This window comes from Sparus aurata, chromosome 8, assembly GCF_900880675.1.
Source record: "Sparus aurata chromosome 8, fSpaAur1.1, whole genome shotgun sequence".
Lineage (NCBI taxonomy): Eukaryota > Metazoa > Chordata > Actinopteri > Spariformes > Sparidae > Sparus > Sparus aurata.
This window is the reverse complement of record NC_044194.1, coordinates 1,115,706-1,132,709: the sequence shown is the minus strand read 5'-3', so window position 1 is coordinate 1,132,709 and position 17,004 is coordinate 1,115,706. Positions and strand designations below refer to the sequence as shown.

The 17,004-nt window shown below is 41.4% G+C and overlaps 1 protein-coding gene and 1 pseudogene across 2 annotated transcripts; both read left to right on the top strand.

Annotated features, from left to right (window-relative positions):
• The window catches only part of LOC115586618 (NACHT, LRR and PYD domains-containing protein 12-like), a 34,612-nt pseudogene extending 23,852 nt beyond the window's left edge, over positions 1 to 10,760 (top strand).
• On the top strand, positions 939 to 5,620 carry LOC115586619 (protein NLRC3-like). 2 transcript variants are annotated; one of them, XM_030425777.1, is made up of 5 exons: positions 939 to 1,078; positions 1,525 to 1,676; positions 2,922 to 3,079; positions 3,693 to 3,770; positions 3,828 to 5,620. In XM_030425777.1, exons 2-5 carry the CDS (start codon positions 1,528 to 1,530, stop codon positions 5,552 to 5,554), a joined length of 2,112 nt encoding a protein of 703 aa, XP_030281637.1. In that variant the 5' UTR covers positions 939 to 1,078; positions 1,525 to 1,527; the 3' UTR covers positions 5,555 to 5,620. The 2 variants fall into 2 exon arrangements, 1 of the variants encoding a protein (XP_030281637.1); XR_003984898.1 differs by lacking the exons at positions 3,693 to 3,770; positions 3,828 to 5,620 and having other exon boundaries at positions 1,544 to 1,676; positions 2,907 to 2,965.
• Positions 10,761 to 17,004: the final 6,244 nt, after the last annotated feature.

The following is a 17,004-nucleotide window of genomic DNA, read 5'->3' as shown; positions in this document are numbered from 1 at the left end:
GTGTAACAAACACACAACAACCATTAGATTCCATGTTTAACAACAGCCCATGTGGAGAACTGAAGCCTGAATGTTACAGGATGAATCTGTCAAACGTCCCTTAATGTGAAACCTTCTGCACCTTCCACATCATTTTGTCTCTGAAAATATTTGATTGTTTTTGTGCCAAATCTGTGACTTGATGCGTCTGTAGGAGGAGAATGTGAATAAAGAGCAGCAGGTCGTTACCAGAGCCGGACTCTAGTTCAGATCTGCTACAGGAGGAGAACAGGAAACACCAGTGTGACGTCACAGTTTAACTCATGTTGGAGTCAATTCACTAATAAACACTTTTCCATGTCCTGGTTTGTCTTTAATTACAGGAAACAGACATTTTGAAAAGACTGGATGTCAGTCTGACTCTCAGCTCACTGAACAAATATATAGTTTATTATTCTAATGCTTCACAGTAATCTCCTGAAGCAGCTGCTCACTTGTTTTTAATCCAACAGGAGGAAACAGGTCGTTTGTTGGAGTAAAGCAGTGAACTGTACAGAGGTGGCAGGTCACCTGGAACCGGATCATGATTTTCAAAATAAAAGCTCTGGACAGAATGAATTGACACATTTCAATTATAAATTAATTTGAGGAAAAATAACTTTAGTAATAATTATTGTTATAATTCATTGTTTGAAGAACATTAGCAAGTTGTGGTGGACGACATGTCATAGCTGAAGTAAAAAAATGATGAATAACAGTTGTTTAATATCACACAACACTTTCCAATCACAGCAGAGAGAATTTTACCATAAATAACTAAACTAACTTTAATTCAGTCTGAGATGTTAATAGATTATTTATCTGTGTGAGCCACACACACACACACACACACACACAGGTAAACTTAGAGGGGAGGAGCAGCTCAGTGTCACCTGAGAGGCTGAAAGTGAAAGTGTTCACTGAGGTCAGACTCCATGTTGAGATGACGGAGCAGAAAGAAGTCTGAGGAGAGAAACTAAAGTGTTCAGTCTGTCAGACTCCGTGTTGAGAGCAGAACAGACAGAAGAAGACGGAGCAGGAAGACTAAAGTGTGAGGCAGGTGAGTGTTAAAACAAGGTGTGTGTGATGTTACTGTGAGAGTGTGAGTCAGTTTAGTCTCTGTGGACTGTAGAGGAAACACATGTTAGAATAAAGTCAACACTTTGATTCTTCTGTGGACACAAAGTCCTGATAGGCTGAATAATACACATTACAACTACTGGAACTAAAGACCAGGAGCCCAGAGGGGTGTGTGTGTGTGTGCGTGTGTGTGTGTGCGTGTGTGTGTGTGTCTGTGTGTGTGTGTGTGTGTGTGTGTGCGTGTGTGTGTGTGTGTGCGTGCGTGTGTGTGCGTGTGTGTATGTGTGTGCGTGTGTGTGTGTGTGTGCGTGTGTGTGTGTGTGTGTGTGTGTGTTACTTCCTGTTCTCTCTTCCTGCGTCACTCTTGAACAAACCTGTTTCTCCGGTCCTCTCTGTTTTCCTGATTGTTGTGTTTTGAGCTCACAGTTCATGTTTCACTGCTCAGACCTGAAGATGAGTGTTCAGTCCAGCAGACAGAGAGCAGAACCTCCAGGATCCATCTGTCCATCTGGGAAAAGTGACCGGTCCAAAGGTCAACCTCCAGACTTCAGTGCTGAACCTGGACCATCAGACACAAAGTAAGAGCACTGAGACGACTCATTCAGTGTTGGCTGGTGATGTGTTGCTGTAGAGTAACATCAGGCTCCAGGACTGAAGAAACACTAACATAAAGTCTTTGAAAGTCTCCTGAACACTAACATGTCTGAACTCAGTCAGATCCTGGAGGACACTAACAAACCTCAGCAGGATGAAATAGATGGTGGAACCATGACGTATGTTTGTAGGCTAGTGTTGTGTTGGTCGCGAACGTGTTGTTCAAATGAACAAATCTTTTGAGTGAACGAAATGAACGGAATCACTTCAAGAACTGATTCGTTCCTTTCTCAGTTCAGTTGAGCTCAGCAGCGAGCACGCCGGCCGGGAGTGGAACTGCCGCGACTCACACAAAGAACTGTGAGGACGTGATTCACGTTCGCGCTGTGATTCGTTCATGATTCGCGAACCTACTGCTCACAGAGAACTGTCACTGAGGACGTGATGATTCTCGTTCACGTACTGTGCTGAAAGTGGCGCTGTGTCAGTCAGTCAGTCACTCAGAGCAGAGGAGTTGATTCACGTTCAGTAACCGTACTGCTAAAATTAGCGCTATGTTTCTAACGTCCGTGTAGCATCATGTTAAGTGATTTTACTGTGTACAGAGGACACTTTAACCATGTAATAATTTTAGTGCATGTATACCACTCAAAGCAGTGCTGCGTCTCCCGCGAATGATTGTGTACTATAGTCCATGAACGCACCGTCCCTCAGTAAGTGAACGGGAACCTCAGGGCTGATTAATAAACTGAATGACGGATCGTTTGGCTACTTATCAGTTCAGGGAGTTGGAGAGTACTGAACGATTCGGTGAACGAATCTTTTGAACTAATCATTTTAATGAACGGTTTCTAGAGATTCAGTAAAGTAAAAATAACTGCCGTTCCCGTCACTATTGTAGGCTAACCCTGAAGTTAGCATCGCTCTGGCTCCCTCCACAAACAGCCTGTCAGATTTTTGAGTTGGATTTTGGATTATTGCAGAAAATAATCTCTGTGACAAACACGAGTTTCTGATACTGACACGTTTTGTTCTGAGAGAAAATCTTCACACATCATTTTCATGACACACTAAATGCTGAATTCAAGATGAAAAGTATCGACACTTTGACTTTTCTCTGTGAGCGTCTGGGCTTCTCAACAGTGTCGACCAAATCTGGATGTTTTTAACAACAATCATCAAATCATTGTAGTTCTAAAGAAATGTGTTCACAGAAGGAGGAAGAGGAGTCATGTCTCTGTGAAGAAGCAGCCCACCTGCTGTGTTTGGTGTCAGGACGTCCTGAAGGATCCGGTCTCTACCAGCTGTGGACACTGGTTCTGCAGACGCTGCATCACCTCATACTGGGACCAGTCTGCTTCACCAGGAGACTCCTCCTGTCCCCAGTGTGGAGGTAAGACCCAGAACAACAGCTGGACTGTGGACAGACAGTCAGAGACAAACTGTACCAAGTCACACTGAACATCTCAACATGTTAAAGCCACATTATGGAGAAATTCTCATGTTGTGTGATTTGGCGCCCCCCACAGTTTCTGAGTGCAACACCACTGTAGTAAAAACAAATCCCAGGTGTGTAACAGTTTGTCAGACGTAATATAGGTGCTGACTACAAACACAACTCATGACATCATCACAATGTTACGTGTTGAAGTGAACACGTATGTGAGGCTGTGATCCTACAAGTGACAGAGACACCGTTCACCTGTTACAACACACCTGACCATCAACACGACTCTGAAGCTGCTGCTTTAACCTCCAAAAGTTACATCATGTTGCTTTAAACATCTCAGCTTCTACATGTCATTACATTTATTTAGAGACTTCAGAGGCATTCAGACCAAACACCAGGACAAATTACTAGATTGTCTAGATTACACACAAAGTCAATGAAAAGACCCGAAGAGACTCAAACTTTATATATTCTGATACTGATGGATTGTTATTGATCATGAAAATAATCCCAGATTGTCAAATTCTCTCAAACATTTTTCTCTTTTCAGTGAATGTTGGTCTGCAGGAGGTTTTAGATGAACAAAAGATCAGTCTGAGGAGGAGATGTGAACGTGTGACTGAAGGAAGTGATGGAACAGGAAGTGATGGAACAGGAAGTGATGGAACAGGAAGTGATGGAACAGGAAGTGATGGAACAGGAAGTGGAACCCTCCTCAACAGGATCTACACTGAGCTCTACATCACAGAGGGACAGAGTGAAGAGGTTAATACCCAACATGAGGTGAGGCAGCTTGAGACAGCTTCCAAGATCAAGACCTTCAGTGAAACTCCAATCAGGTGCTGCGACATCTTTAAAGCCTCACCTGACCAACAGAGACGCATCAGAGTGGTTCTGACCAACGGCATCGCTGGAGTTGGAAAAACCTTCTCGGTGCAGAAGTTCACTCTGGACTGGGCAGAGGGCTCCGAAAACCAAGACGTCAGTCTGCTGGTTCTGCTGTCGTTCAGGGAGCTGAACCTGATCAGAGATGAGCAGTACAGTCTTCTCAGGCTGCTCCATGTTTTCCATCCAACATTACAGAAGGTGACAGCAGAGAAGCTCGCTGTCTGTAAACTTCTCTTCATCTTTGATGGCCTGGATGAAAGCAGACTTTCACTGGATTTCAACAACCATGAGGTCGTGTCTGATGTCACACAGAAGTCATCAGTCAGCGTGCTGCTGACAAACCTCATCCAGGGGAAGCTGCTTCCCTCGGCTCTCGTCTGGATCACTTCCCGACCTGCAGCAGCCAATCAGATCCCTCCTTCATGTGTGGACAGGGTAACAGAAGTACGAGGCTTCACTGACGTCCAGAAGGAGGAGTACTTCAGGAGGAGGTTCAGTGATGAAGATCTGTCCAGCAGAATCATCTCACACATCAAGACCTCCAGGAGCCTCCACATCATGTGTCTGATCCCAGTCTTCTGCTGGATCACTGCTACAGTTCTGGACCACATGTTGACTACAGACCAGAGAGGAGAGCTGCCCAAGACCCTGACTGACATGTACTCACACTTCCTGCTGGTTCAGACAAAGAGGAAGAAGCAGAAGTACCATGAGGGACGTGAGACGAGTCCACAGGAGCTGACAGAGGCTGACAGGGAAGTTCTTCTGAAGCTGGGGAGGCTGGCGTTTGAACATCTGGAGACAGGAAACATCATGTTCTACCAAGAAGAACTGGAGCGCTGTGGTCTTAATGTCACAGAGGCCTCGGTGTACTCAGGAGTTTGTACAGAGATCTTCAGAAGAGAGAGTGTGATCTTCCAGAAAACAGTCTACTGCTTTGTTCATCTGAGCGTTCAGGAGTTTCTGGCTGCAGTCTACATGTTCCACTGTTACACCAACAGGAACACAAAGGTGCTGAAGGACTTCCTGGGAGATCAGAGGTATAACAGTGACACATCCCTGGATGACTTCTTAAGGAGCGCCATGGAGAAATCCCTGGACAGTAAAAATGGCCACCTGGACCTGTTTGTTCGCTTCCTTCATGGCCTCTCTCTGAAGTCCAACCAAAGACTCTTAGCAGGCCTGCTGGGTCAGACAGACAACAGTCCAGAAATCATCCAGAGAGCCATCAACAACCTGAAGGAGATGAACAGTGATAAGATCTCTCCTGACAGAAGCATCAACATCTTCCACTGTCTAACGGAAATGAACGACCACTCAGTCCATCAGGAGATCCAAGAGTTCCTGAAGTCAGAGAACAGATCAGCGACGAGTCTCTCTGTGATCCACTGCTCAGCTCTGGCCTACATGCTGCAGATGTCAGAGGAGGTTCTGGATGAGTTTGACCTGCAGAAGTACAACACATTTCTACAGGGAAGACAGAGACTGATTCCAGCTGTGAGGAACTGTAGAAAGGCTGTGTAAGTCCAGAAGTGTTAAACATTATGAAGTGAGGTAAAGCTGAAGCCTTCAGTATTAAAGATCAACACTTTACACACATAAATAATATAAAACCTCAACACTGTACACTTTTACCAAAACAAGTATCAAACCTGCTGATTGAATAAATGATCATCACCAAGCTCAGAGTAGAAATGACATGAAGTCGTCTTGTTTCCAAAACATTACACTAAATTATTACCCATAAAATGATAATGACACAATGTTTAGTTGTAATTCTTGTGTTTGTGCAGTGGGAGGCATTAAATGAATGAAATGGGAGATGAAAAGCAGATGGAGCCACAGAATAAAATGCATCAAAGATTGAGAAAATACACACAAACACATAAGTGAGGTAAATACATACAAGTGCAGTTCCAACCTACAGTGACTTCACAGTTCACTGATCATCATGTGAACATGAAGCTGAACCAATATTAATCACAGCACCCTGTAAACTAACATCTGACACGTTTACGTCTCACTTATTTCAACACTTGTGTCCTTTTGTCATTATTTCCCTCAAGGACACTTCAACATGTATTTCTGTTTATTTATATGGCACTTTAAAAGCACTCACATCAGTTTGTTGGACACAAATAAAACAGCACAACAATGAAAGAGTCACAAGAAAAGTATTACAGGGACAATTACAAATATAAATGTAAAGACAGCAGAATGAAGAAAACGGACAAACACAAATATGTCAAACCAAAATTACACAAAGATGAAATCATCAGAATCAGCCTTTAAAAGCCGTTTATACAGGTGTGTTTTGAGGGGGATTTAAAATGGGCTACTGATTCAGCCCAGCTGATCTCCTCAGGCAGGTCAAAGTCTGAAGGCTCATGTGAAGCCGAGGAGCTCAATTTTCAAACTACAAACCTTGTGATCTATGACTAACCAGCTCAGGCTGAACAGCTGACCAGCAGAGCTACAGCTGCTCACGTTCATGTGCTTTGTGATGCAAGATATATAGAGTGTGTTATAGTAACGAGTCAGATTTGATCCTTTCTAAATGGTTTATTATCTGTATTCACAGACTGACTCACTGTTATCTCTCAGAGACTCACTGTGAAGTCGTCTCCTCAGCTCTGAAGTCCAACCCCTCACATCTGACACATCTGGACCTGAGTGGAAACGACCTGAATGATTCAAGAGTGAAGCTGCTGTGTTCTGGACTGGAGAGTCCAAACTGTCGACTGGAGACTCTGAAGTCAGTTTGTGTGTTTTTTCTCTGTGTTTATTAAATTTAAATCTAGAATAGAAGATTTAAATTTCCTTCAGTTCACACAGACACACACACACACACACACACACACACAGCTCAGTGCACGTCTGATCAGTGATGAAGATGATGGAGGATGAAGCTCTCAGTCAGTCAGCTGTGTGTTGATGGAGATGACAGTGGTGATGAAGATCTTTGCTTTGATTACAGCTTTCTATGTGTTTGAGATAGAGCTGCTCGTTTGTGTTGAAGGTGAATCGATGGTGTAGAACTTTTCTGTTTGGCGGTTGAAGTCTGTTGTGTGATTCAAATGACGTCCCAGGCTGCTTAGAGTCCGTACATCCAACAAAAATTCCCACAATTCTTTGGGAACAATCCCATAATTCCTCTGCAGTTTTCTTCAGGTCATGTCCTCAGCCAGAAGGAATGAGATGGATCGGTGCTGGAACTGTGAAATAATACTTTAGAGTAACTGTGGTCAGCTGTGCACCAGAGGCAGGTTCAGAGTTCACCTGGCTCTTATGCTCACTGTGCCTGCAGCGTACAGAAGCAGGATGTTGGATTCACTTCTGTTCGCAAATCCACTCAACTGGTTTTCTTTAAGAGCTGTTAGATTTGATGCTGATTGACTCTGAGCGTCTTGTTAAGCTTCACACAGATCTAATATAACATTAAACATTCATCACTGGTTGATTCTCTCTGAACCTCTTAATCATTTGATTCCTTCGTGCTTCTGTGAATAACAAGGGAAAACAATGTTTTCTTCTTTGTCAGACGATAACAACCGTGTTTGTTCAGAACCTTTATGATGACATGTGACGTTTATACTGACTGAAATATTTGAAACAGTAGAATCAAATCTTCAGTCAATTTCTGTTGGTTTCTGTTTGGCTGCACAGCATGAGTTTGTATAGATGGAGCCTCTGGTGGAGCTGCAGAGTTTAAGAGGTGGAGTCACTACGTCTTTACTGAAGCAGCAGCACGTTGTCATTAATAATAATGAGAGCTCTGTTTCACTTTGTGTATCTGACAGTTTTGGGCCTGCGCCCTGTTGGGCTCAGGTGTGTGGAGCTTTATTTTCTAAACTTGTTCAGCTCTGAACAGAAGATTATACACTGAATGATTTCTAGCAGGAACATTGTCTTCTAAACTAACTTCATTTATTCTTTATTCAGGTTGTGGAACTGCAGTTTGTCAGAGACCAGCTGTGATTTTCTGGCCTCAGCTCTGAAGTCCAACACCTCCCATCTCAGAGGGCTGGATCTGAGTTTCAACATACTGAATGATTCAGAAGTGAAGCTGCTGTGTTCTGGACTGAAGAGTCCAAACTGTAGACTGGAGACTCTGAGGTCAGTTCTTATGTTTTTTTTCTGTGTTTATTAAACTAGTGCATTGCCTGTAGGAAGTATGTATTCCTATAGAAAGGTGGGGGGTTAAGTAGCTTTTTCATGGCTGGCCAAATGAGGCCGTGTTTGAAGGTGGGACGTCAGGGATATTTAGGTTTGTTGTGAAATTCGATATGGTTCAATGCGTTAACATTTTATCGTTATAAAACGCACACCAACAATAATTCCATAGGCCAACACACTTAAACACTCCGGTTGTCATGATTCAAGCATTGGCAACGCAAGAACCATTCAAAGTTGATGGGGTGGTAACAGCCATAAGAGCTAAGCAGGGTTTGGTGAAGTCGAACTGAGAAAGTAACAAAGGGCACTAATAGTTCTGAAAAACCCAACGGTAATTGTAAGCACCATAATAAAAGGGCCTATAGAAGCCCAACATGCCGATAAGAAGGTAGTTTTAGCCTTAGCAAACGTTCCTTAGCTAGCTGCTAGCAAGAACAAAGTTAGCAATGCAACAGACATGCTAGCAAGATGATCAACCAAGCAAAATGCGATTGTGCAACTAATATAAAAAAAACGCACGTTAAAAACTTCATCATAAGCACCAAAATAAACTACTGAAGAGAAGCCTAACATAGATAGACAAATATAAGCCTAAAATGGTAGCAAGATGGGAACTTGAAACACGTAGCCATATTTTAGCCTTAGCTAGCATTGGCAATGGATTACTAATGTAAGCAAATAGTAAACGCACCAAAATGAAGTTAAGCCTGGAGAAACACTTTAAGACATAAGAGTGTAACTTACAGATGAGTACAGAGAGTATCCAGACATCCAGAATGTGTCGTGCTAAGGGAGTGAAGATTTTATGAATAGCCTACATCAATAGCGTGTAGCGTAGCAGCTAGCTACATACTAACATCCACAGGAACATCCACAGATTCAGATTCCACTTTGTTGTCCTAGCGTATCTCTCGCATACCAGTGTTCTGTGCAAGTATCCGATTCTGATTCACGTTTGTTGTGTTTCTCGCATATATCTCCACTCAAAGTAGCTTGTTTCTTAAGGTGTGTCGTTTGAGACTCATAACACAGGAGGTGGGGCGTGGGGGTGGGCTCTGCAGTGATTGGCTCTGATGCTCTGCAGTGATTGGCTCCGATGCTCTGCAGTGATTGGCTCTGGTGCGCACAAATTCAGGGGGCGTGGCTATTGTGGCTGTGGTTGACAATGCTGGTGGAATTCGTAAATCATTTATAAAATCATTTATTAACGGTATCATTGTAGTCCAAACAAATCCGAGTTTCATCCGCGCAGCAGCCATGTTGGAAATTTCAGGTCAGAGATATTTTAGGCGCACACACACACATATACACACACTATAGTTGTAGTTATTAATGTGTGTTGATGTGAACAGGTGGGTGAATGTTGTGTTGACAGGATGATGTCACCATGATGATGATTCACAATAGTGAGGTGAAGCCACGCCCCCTCTGCTCGACCACCTGGGACCTTATTTCAGAACAAATGAGACAAATAATTTTCTGCTCTGGTTTGAATTGTGTCATTAATCTCACATATGATGTTTGTCAGTTTAAAAGAAACATTTTCTCAAGAAAGTCTCAGTTTGTCATAAAAATAATGAAATATAAGACTGTGAAAATATGTGATTATAAAGACGACACAGCCAACAGTCGTTAAGTGACGTCTGGTTTAACGCTGACTGAAACCTTGTAGAGTCGTCCTGACTATCAGCAGCTCACAGAACTGACCGACTCTCCTTTCACATAACTGCAGCTGTCAGTATGACCAGACCCTCTTCTGTGTGGAGGCGGCGGCAATGTTGGTGTTGGTGACGTATGTTGAGTGAGACGAAGTAGTTCACTGAGCGGTTTAAAACAAAACTACATGAGATTTTACTTTATTTACCACAAACAGACACTTTATTGACTGAAATCAGGTCCCATGAGGTCTACCTGACGGGGTGGGACTTACCCTCCCTATAGAGATGTGTAGTCTGTAGTCCTAGAACCAGAAATCTGTTAGCATGTTAGCATGTTAGCGCTTCCTGTTCCCTCATCTCAAAGTTTGTGAGTGTGTTGAATGTGTTTTCAGTTAAATGTGTGAAATAAGGTGTGTGGTCATCACGGGCTGAACATATTTACACGTTTTATTCATCATTAGATGTCCCACAGTTTAATTATGAAGCTCTTCATGTGTTAAAAACAGTTAGCGGTTGCTAACAAGTGTCTGAATGAGACTACAGAGGTTGTCGGGGACATTAAACGTCCTCACAGCGAACACTGAGACTCATATACTCACTAGTCCGTCTTTACAGGCCACTTTAGTGACACACTATTCTAACTGGTGGGAATTAAACAGTTGCCCAATTAGGACACAGTGATGTTGAGCTGCACATTTAAACCTGAACTCATCTGATCGGATTATAAATAGATTTTTATCTTCATCATTTATTCTTTATTCAGATTGGCGAGCTGCAGGTTGTCAAAGATCAGCTGTGATTCTCTGGCCTCAGCTCTGAAGTCCAACCCCTCCCATCTGAGAGAGTTTGACCTGAGAGGAAACGACCTGCAGGATTCAGAAGTGAAGCTGCTGTCTGATCTGAAGGACAGTCCACACTGTAGACTGGAGACTCTGAGGTCAGTAGAGGGTTGGGGTCAGTCCACGCTGGTTTCAGCAGTATTGTTCTGAACACAGTCAGTATCAAGTGAAGCTGTGAGGGGAGAACGGTGACAGGCTTCATGATTGGACAGAAAGACAGAGAGAGAACAGGCAGCCAATCAGACGAGCCAGAAGCTTGTTGTGATCTGGTGTTGAGTTGATGTGAAGACGACTGTTGTTGTCAGTGTTGGGAAGATTACTTTGGAAATGTAGTTGGTTACAATTACAATTACCCTGTTGAAAATGTAATAGTAGTGTAACTATTTCAATTACTTTCTCAAAGTAATGTAGCTAATTACATTTGATTACATTATGATTACTTTTCTTAATTTTCAATGAAATCTCTCAACTGCTAACCATTTTCACATTTTAAGACCTATAGTGTGATAAACCTTTCAGTTCAAAGGTTTAACCATATATTATGAGTCTGACCTTAGGCCTGTACTGCGAAGGAGGCTCACCTCCTCACTAAACGGAGCGACAACGGGCTGATTTCAGCCAAGAGGAGCAGATTGTTTTAATGGAGAGAGTATGAGCGATACAAAAATGCCAAGAGGAGGCTTATTTTAATTTCTGACAGCTCTACATTGAGCTGCTTTTAAATATGAAGCTTTAGAGCAACAACAACTGTTGTTTTAAATTGTGTTTTATATTGTTTTCATATATTTCACTGATCGCAATTATAAAATGCCAGTGTGTGTTTTACTGAAAGTGAGGCAGGTGAGCGTATGAAAATAGGTTACAGTGGGTTTTTTAGGTGCTGTAGCTACAAGCAAATCTCATGTTGTCTCTGTACAAAGACCTTTTTAAATGTGAGAAAACACAAGATTTGCGTTTGGGCAACACATAACAGGCGAAACAATTAATTTATTCATGGCCACATTAAGTTAAATTATCTGTCCTGCTGCGAGCGCACAACTTCTTTCAGTGGTGACTGACTGTATATAAAAGTAAACAGGCTATAGCCTAATAAATGACCTCCTGACGCGAGTCGGATCATCAGCTGAGCAGCGTATCCCCTCAGCTGAACATCTGTAGACGGAGACGCTCAGAGAGAAAGTCAACAGCAGCGGATCAGCACGATCTCTCCCTCCGTACAAATGCTCCGTTCTGATCCAGCTCCACTGGACTTTCAAAGTAAAGGTGACGCCGTTTAATAGTGAAACAGCGGCACTTTTATAGCCGATTTTATTATTAAACTCTGAACAGAACAGAACCTGGTCGGGACCAGGTTATGAGCTAAGTATAAGTTACCATGGTGATCTAGCCGGGTTAAAAGCGAGCCACCTTTGTATACAGGGAAGCCTGGCTTCTGTCTGTATGAAGTGTTTTTTGTTTTTCCAGCCCAGGAACATCTTGTGCGCCGCCGACACTGTTGCTGCTGAGTCTGACTGCCGCCGTGCGGTTTGTCGGTTGAGTCGAATGGCACATGACCAGACAGAGCCAATCACAAGCGTCAGTTTTGGAAGGAGGATGTTGATATGAAAATAACTAAAAACAAACATGAATCCAGGGGGGCGAAAAACTATTTGATAAATCCGAGCTTTTGCGGCGATTTTTCAAATGTAACTTAAGTTGTAATCATTGAAATTTCCAAAAGCAACTGTAATTTAATTACATATTTTCTCCCAGTAATGTAACGGATTACAATTACATTTTGTAATTAAATTACGTAACGTCGTTACATGTAATTCGTTACTCCCCAACACTGGTTGTTGTTGTGTTCATGTCTACAGGAAGTAAAGCTGGATTACAGCTGACAGCATCACAGGATGTGTAGAGACAGTCGTCCTCATTCATCACATGTGATCTCTCTAAAACACTAAAGAACTGATCAGCTGATCTGTGTCACAGCTCTCAGGTCTATGGTGGCCCTGAAGGTCAAAACACAACAACATTTCACAAAACATCAAACTGTGGACAGGGACTCGGGTTCTGTCCAATTACAACCAAGAACGCTGTCCCACCTTTTCTGTTGATGTATTTTGACCTTCAGGGCCACCGTACAGATCAGTGTGACTGAAGCACTGCTCTGATTTCAGAGAAGCATCATTACATTTAGTAACCATGTGGTGTTTGTACAGAGCAGAAGCTGTGCTGAAGTCCAGTAACCACAGCTGATGTTTGACTGTCAGTCTGTGTATGAACATGTAGGAGCTTTAACATCATATATTCATCTGTCCATCTGTCTTTTGTTTGCTCCACATGTTTTACAACAGACTCCATATTTACATATTTGTAATGTTTCAAAGCAGATGAAATATTCATGTGTGACTGAGACTCTGGTTTTTAACAGCTGTCAATCATCATTAAAGTGTTTCTGCAGCTATGATGCGTTCAGGGACTCTCTGCAGTTTATTTCACTGTGTACTTGAGTGAAACCTGCAGAGTAAACCTGTGAGCTTCACTCCAACACGTTAACATGAAGCTGAAAGGAAGCTGGCTACGCTACACAGCCGCTCCACTTGTGGTCTGAACAGGACTGAAGTCCTGCTGGTCTTTATATCACTGACTGACAGCTGATGGAGGGAGTCTCTGGAAACACTCATGTATCACTTCTGCTCTCTCTCATTCTCTCATCAGGTGGAGGTGATGAAAGGTGGAGGTGTTGAGAGGATCAGCTGTGTCCTGATGATCCAGAGAGGTTGAAGCAGCACCATCAGCTGGTGGGTGGAGAGGCTCTGACTGGGCCGTGTTACTGGGAGGTGGAGTGGAGAGGAGAGCTTCATCCAGCAGTGACTGACGGACCAATCACAACAAGTGGAGATGACTGTCAGTGCTGCAGTCTGAACTGCTCTGAGATCAGCTCCACTGTCACCAAGTCCAGCATCCAGCTCCATGTGTTGGGGCCACTAACTGCCCTCCCTACTGCCCCCTGGATTTAACAAGAACACAAACAAGTTCATCAGGTCCAAACACACATTTAGAAGTGTGCAGAATAAAAATACAATAACATTAAAATCTTACTTCTTGTCGCTTTAACAAATATTCATGTTTTAAATATATTTTTATTTTATACATTAAGTTAAACGTCATCAGCTGTTTGTCACTTGTGTAGCTTCAGTGGACACAACATGCTGAGTCATGATAATCCTGAGATAATGAAGCACACATACAGTGGATCTGCTCCACATGTGCACTGATCATAGATAGAGTTTTAAATCTGAAGCTTTGGAAGTGAAAACCTTTTGATTATCATATTTCTTGCAGCATCAGTGAATTCCAGTTGATTGTGCGACCCTGAAGTCGACCTGTGGAGCTTTTTCTCCCCTCTGAAGTTTGTGTTGAAGCAGTTCTGATCCAATGTGTTCAGTTCTGGAGCTCCTGCAGGAGCTGCTTTCTGCCAGCAGGAGTCACAGTTCACGTTGTTTCCCCTCAAACTGAACTGATAATGTGAATGATTTGAATCATTATTAAGTTCAACTGGATTTGAAGAGAAATATATTAGATTTCTACATTAAATGTCTAAAAATGACTCAACCTTTGTTCTGTATGTTTTTGAGTCGTGTTCTTACATCATCCCAAATGTTTCCTGAATGTATGTATGAAACAGAATCTGTTTAATTATTTTTTTTTTCAGAATGTATGTTGCGACCAAACATTTTAACACATTCATATATGAAGATAAAATATAGAAAATATAAAATGTAAATTTATTCAAAAATATGATGAATTCTTACATTGTATGTTTGGACCATGTATGTTAACTTTACTGTATTTAATTAATAAATGCAAGTTTATTGAAACAACATTTACTAAACTATAGTTTTTTTTAATTCGCATTTTATATTTACACATATAATAACCAGCACTACAAAAATACTTTGTTGCAGAAATCTATAACTTTCAGCAGTAACAATAATATAACATTTCTCTAAAATGATCTGTATTAATGTCATTAGTTACTTTGTCTAGTAAAACCTTACACCATTGAATTAGGTGTTTATTAATCATAACTATTGATTTGTTACTTTGCTGATTCAGATTATTAACATGAAATAATTGAGATGTACTGTTCTAGAATTAGATATCCAGCGGTATGAAATAAATTAATGAGCTCTCCCTGAACCAGTTAAAGTGACGAACACATCAGTGAGTTAGTAATTATATTCCAGTTGAATAAACTGAATAAACAAACTGAAGGACGACACAGTTTATACTGTTTCACTCTTATTACATGTGGCGGACCCTGCCACCTCTCCAGCTTCAGACAGTGTTCTGGTTCCTTATTTTCTTCTGAGAACAGCTCGTCTATGAGGACGTCCAACAGAGAAGTTGTTTCGTCCACAGACCAGTTCTGTTCAGCTCCCTCATGTCTACTGCAAGTTCCAAAATGGATGAACTTTCGTTGCACTTTATCTGATTAGTTTTTGTCCAAGTGCAATGAAACACATCGTTATTTCATACAAACATTTGTCCTGTTTGAACGTGTCATGAATCACACACATGATGTTTGTCAGTTTGTCATCAAACTGATGAAACTACATCATTATAAAGACGTCACAGTGTCGTTAGTGACGTCGTCTCCTAACTCAAACATCGTAGAGCTGCTCCTGTATATCAGCAGCTCACAGAACTGAACCAGAACCAGAACTGCAGTTGTCAATATGAGAACATTAATTGTGACGTTCATCTTGTTCATGACCTTTTCTGACCCAGTTGGCTCCTTGTTGGTTCTGGTTCCGTGTTGATGAGACGATGTAGTTCACTAAGCTTTAACTCAAAACTACATGAGGTTTGACTTTAATTACAACAAACTGACAAAGATTATGGGTGAGATTCTGACCCAGTTCAGACCGGATCAGTACTTTATCTGTGTCCCGTCACTTCCAAACAAAGTCTTTATCAAATAAGGTTCCATGGAGCGAACTGAAGCTCTTCTGCACCTGAAGTCTGGAGAAGTGACGATAACATCCGGAGTCCTCAGAAGTGAAAGTCCCTTCTCTAAAATCACCACATGGGGGCGCCACATCTGCTGGTTTAAATCCCTCAGTTCAGGGTGACTCTCAGACTGGATCTTCTGGACCAGGAAGGAAGTCGAGGATTTAGAGAGGAGGATTAAGTCACCTCTGACCTGAATCCTGCTCCCTAACCAGCCCGGGTCAGAGGTCAGAGGTCGAGCTGTGATGGAGCAGTTTCTGTTTCTGTTGATCAGCTCCACAGTCAGTAACTTAATCACCACAAATGCTGGAGAGACGTCAATTCTACAACACAGTTTAAAATTAAAAAGAGTTTCAGGGGTTGTTATTGAAATAGTTTAAGAAAAAAGGAAAAAGTACAACCTGAAGTTTCAGTCGGCTCATTTAAAGCCCCAATTTTACTTTAGTTTTGTCTGAGAACGGATGAATTTGCCAGAAAATATTTACTTTTAGAAAATAAAATTCCACTTCAAAATATATATTTATATATCTTTATATATTTGGAACCGTGTGGAAACAATTTCACTTCAGATTTTAATTTTTTTTTTTTTTTGACAAGAAAAAACAAAAATGAGCCGATTAGATTTTTCTTTTTTTCTTGTGTGGAATCAAGTCAGAAAAATATAAGGGTTTTTTCCGAGAGAACAAAACCTTTGTTGGAACAGAGTGAAAAAACGAAAAAATAGAAACATGTTTTTTGTTTTTCCTGTGTGGTTCAATGACTGTGGAATAGATTGAAATTTAGTTTTTTGTATGTGTAGAAAAGAGAAAACTTCTGTGTTAAATTGAGCGAAGTGAGTGAAAAAAAATAGTTTATGTGTGGAACCCAGGAAAAAAATTATTCTGTCTGAACAACTGAAAAGAAGAAAAGTTGAGAATAATTCTGTGTTGAGCTGAGTTCTCTGTTAAAGTAGTGACATTTTTTTTCTGTGTGGACCAATTGAAATGTTTTGTGTAAAACAAAGAAAACTTGTCCTGAATTAAAATTTAAAGTGTGAAACCAACAGATTTTTTTTTCTTGTTCTTTTGGTCAAAATAAGTGCCACAAAAACATTTTGAAAAATGAGCCTCTTCAAAAACCAAACATTTCACTCAGCTACACCCACCTAAAATAATACAAAAGGATTGTCCTGAATCTAACTGTGAAAAAAAAAAAAAAAATCACGTGTAAATTTCTCGTGAGCGCAAACATTTTTATTATTATTATTTTTTTCACGTGCGAAAATGATGCGCAACAATCAGTGACATCTCTCAGCCGGGAT

What these genes read in the sequence shown, in the direction of transcription:
- LOC115586619 (XM_030425777.1), top strand. Translation starts at nt 1,528, where the DNA reads ATGTTTCACTGCTCAGACCTGAAGATGAGTGTTCAGTCCAGCAGACAG. An exon ending in AGACTCCTCCTGTCCCCAGT is followed by an intron (nt 3,080 to 3,692) that starts GTGGAGGTAAGA and finishes TTCTCTTTTCAG; the next exon opens with TGAATGTTGGTCTGCAGGAG. An exon ending in TGAACGTGTGACTGAAGGAA is followed by an intron (nt 3,771 to 3,827) that starts GTGATGGAACAG and finishes GTGATGGAACAG; the next exon opens with GAAGTGATGGAACAGGAAGT.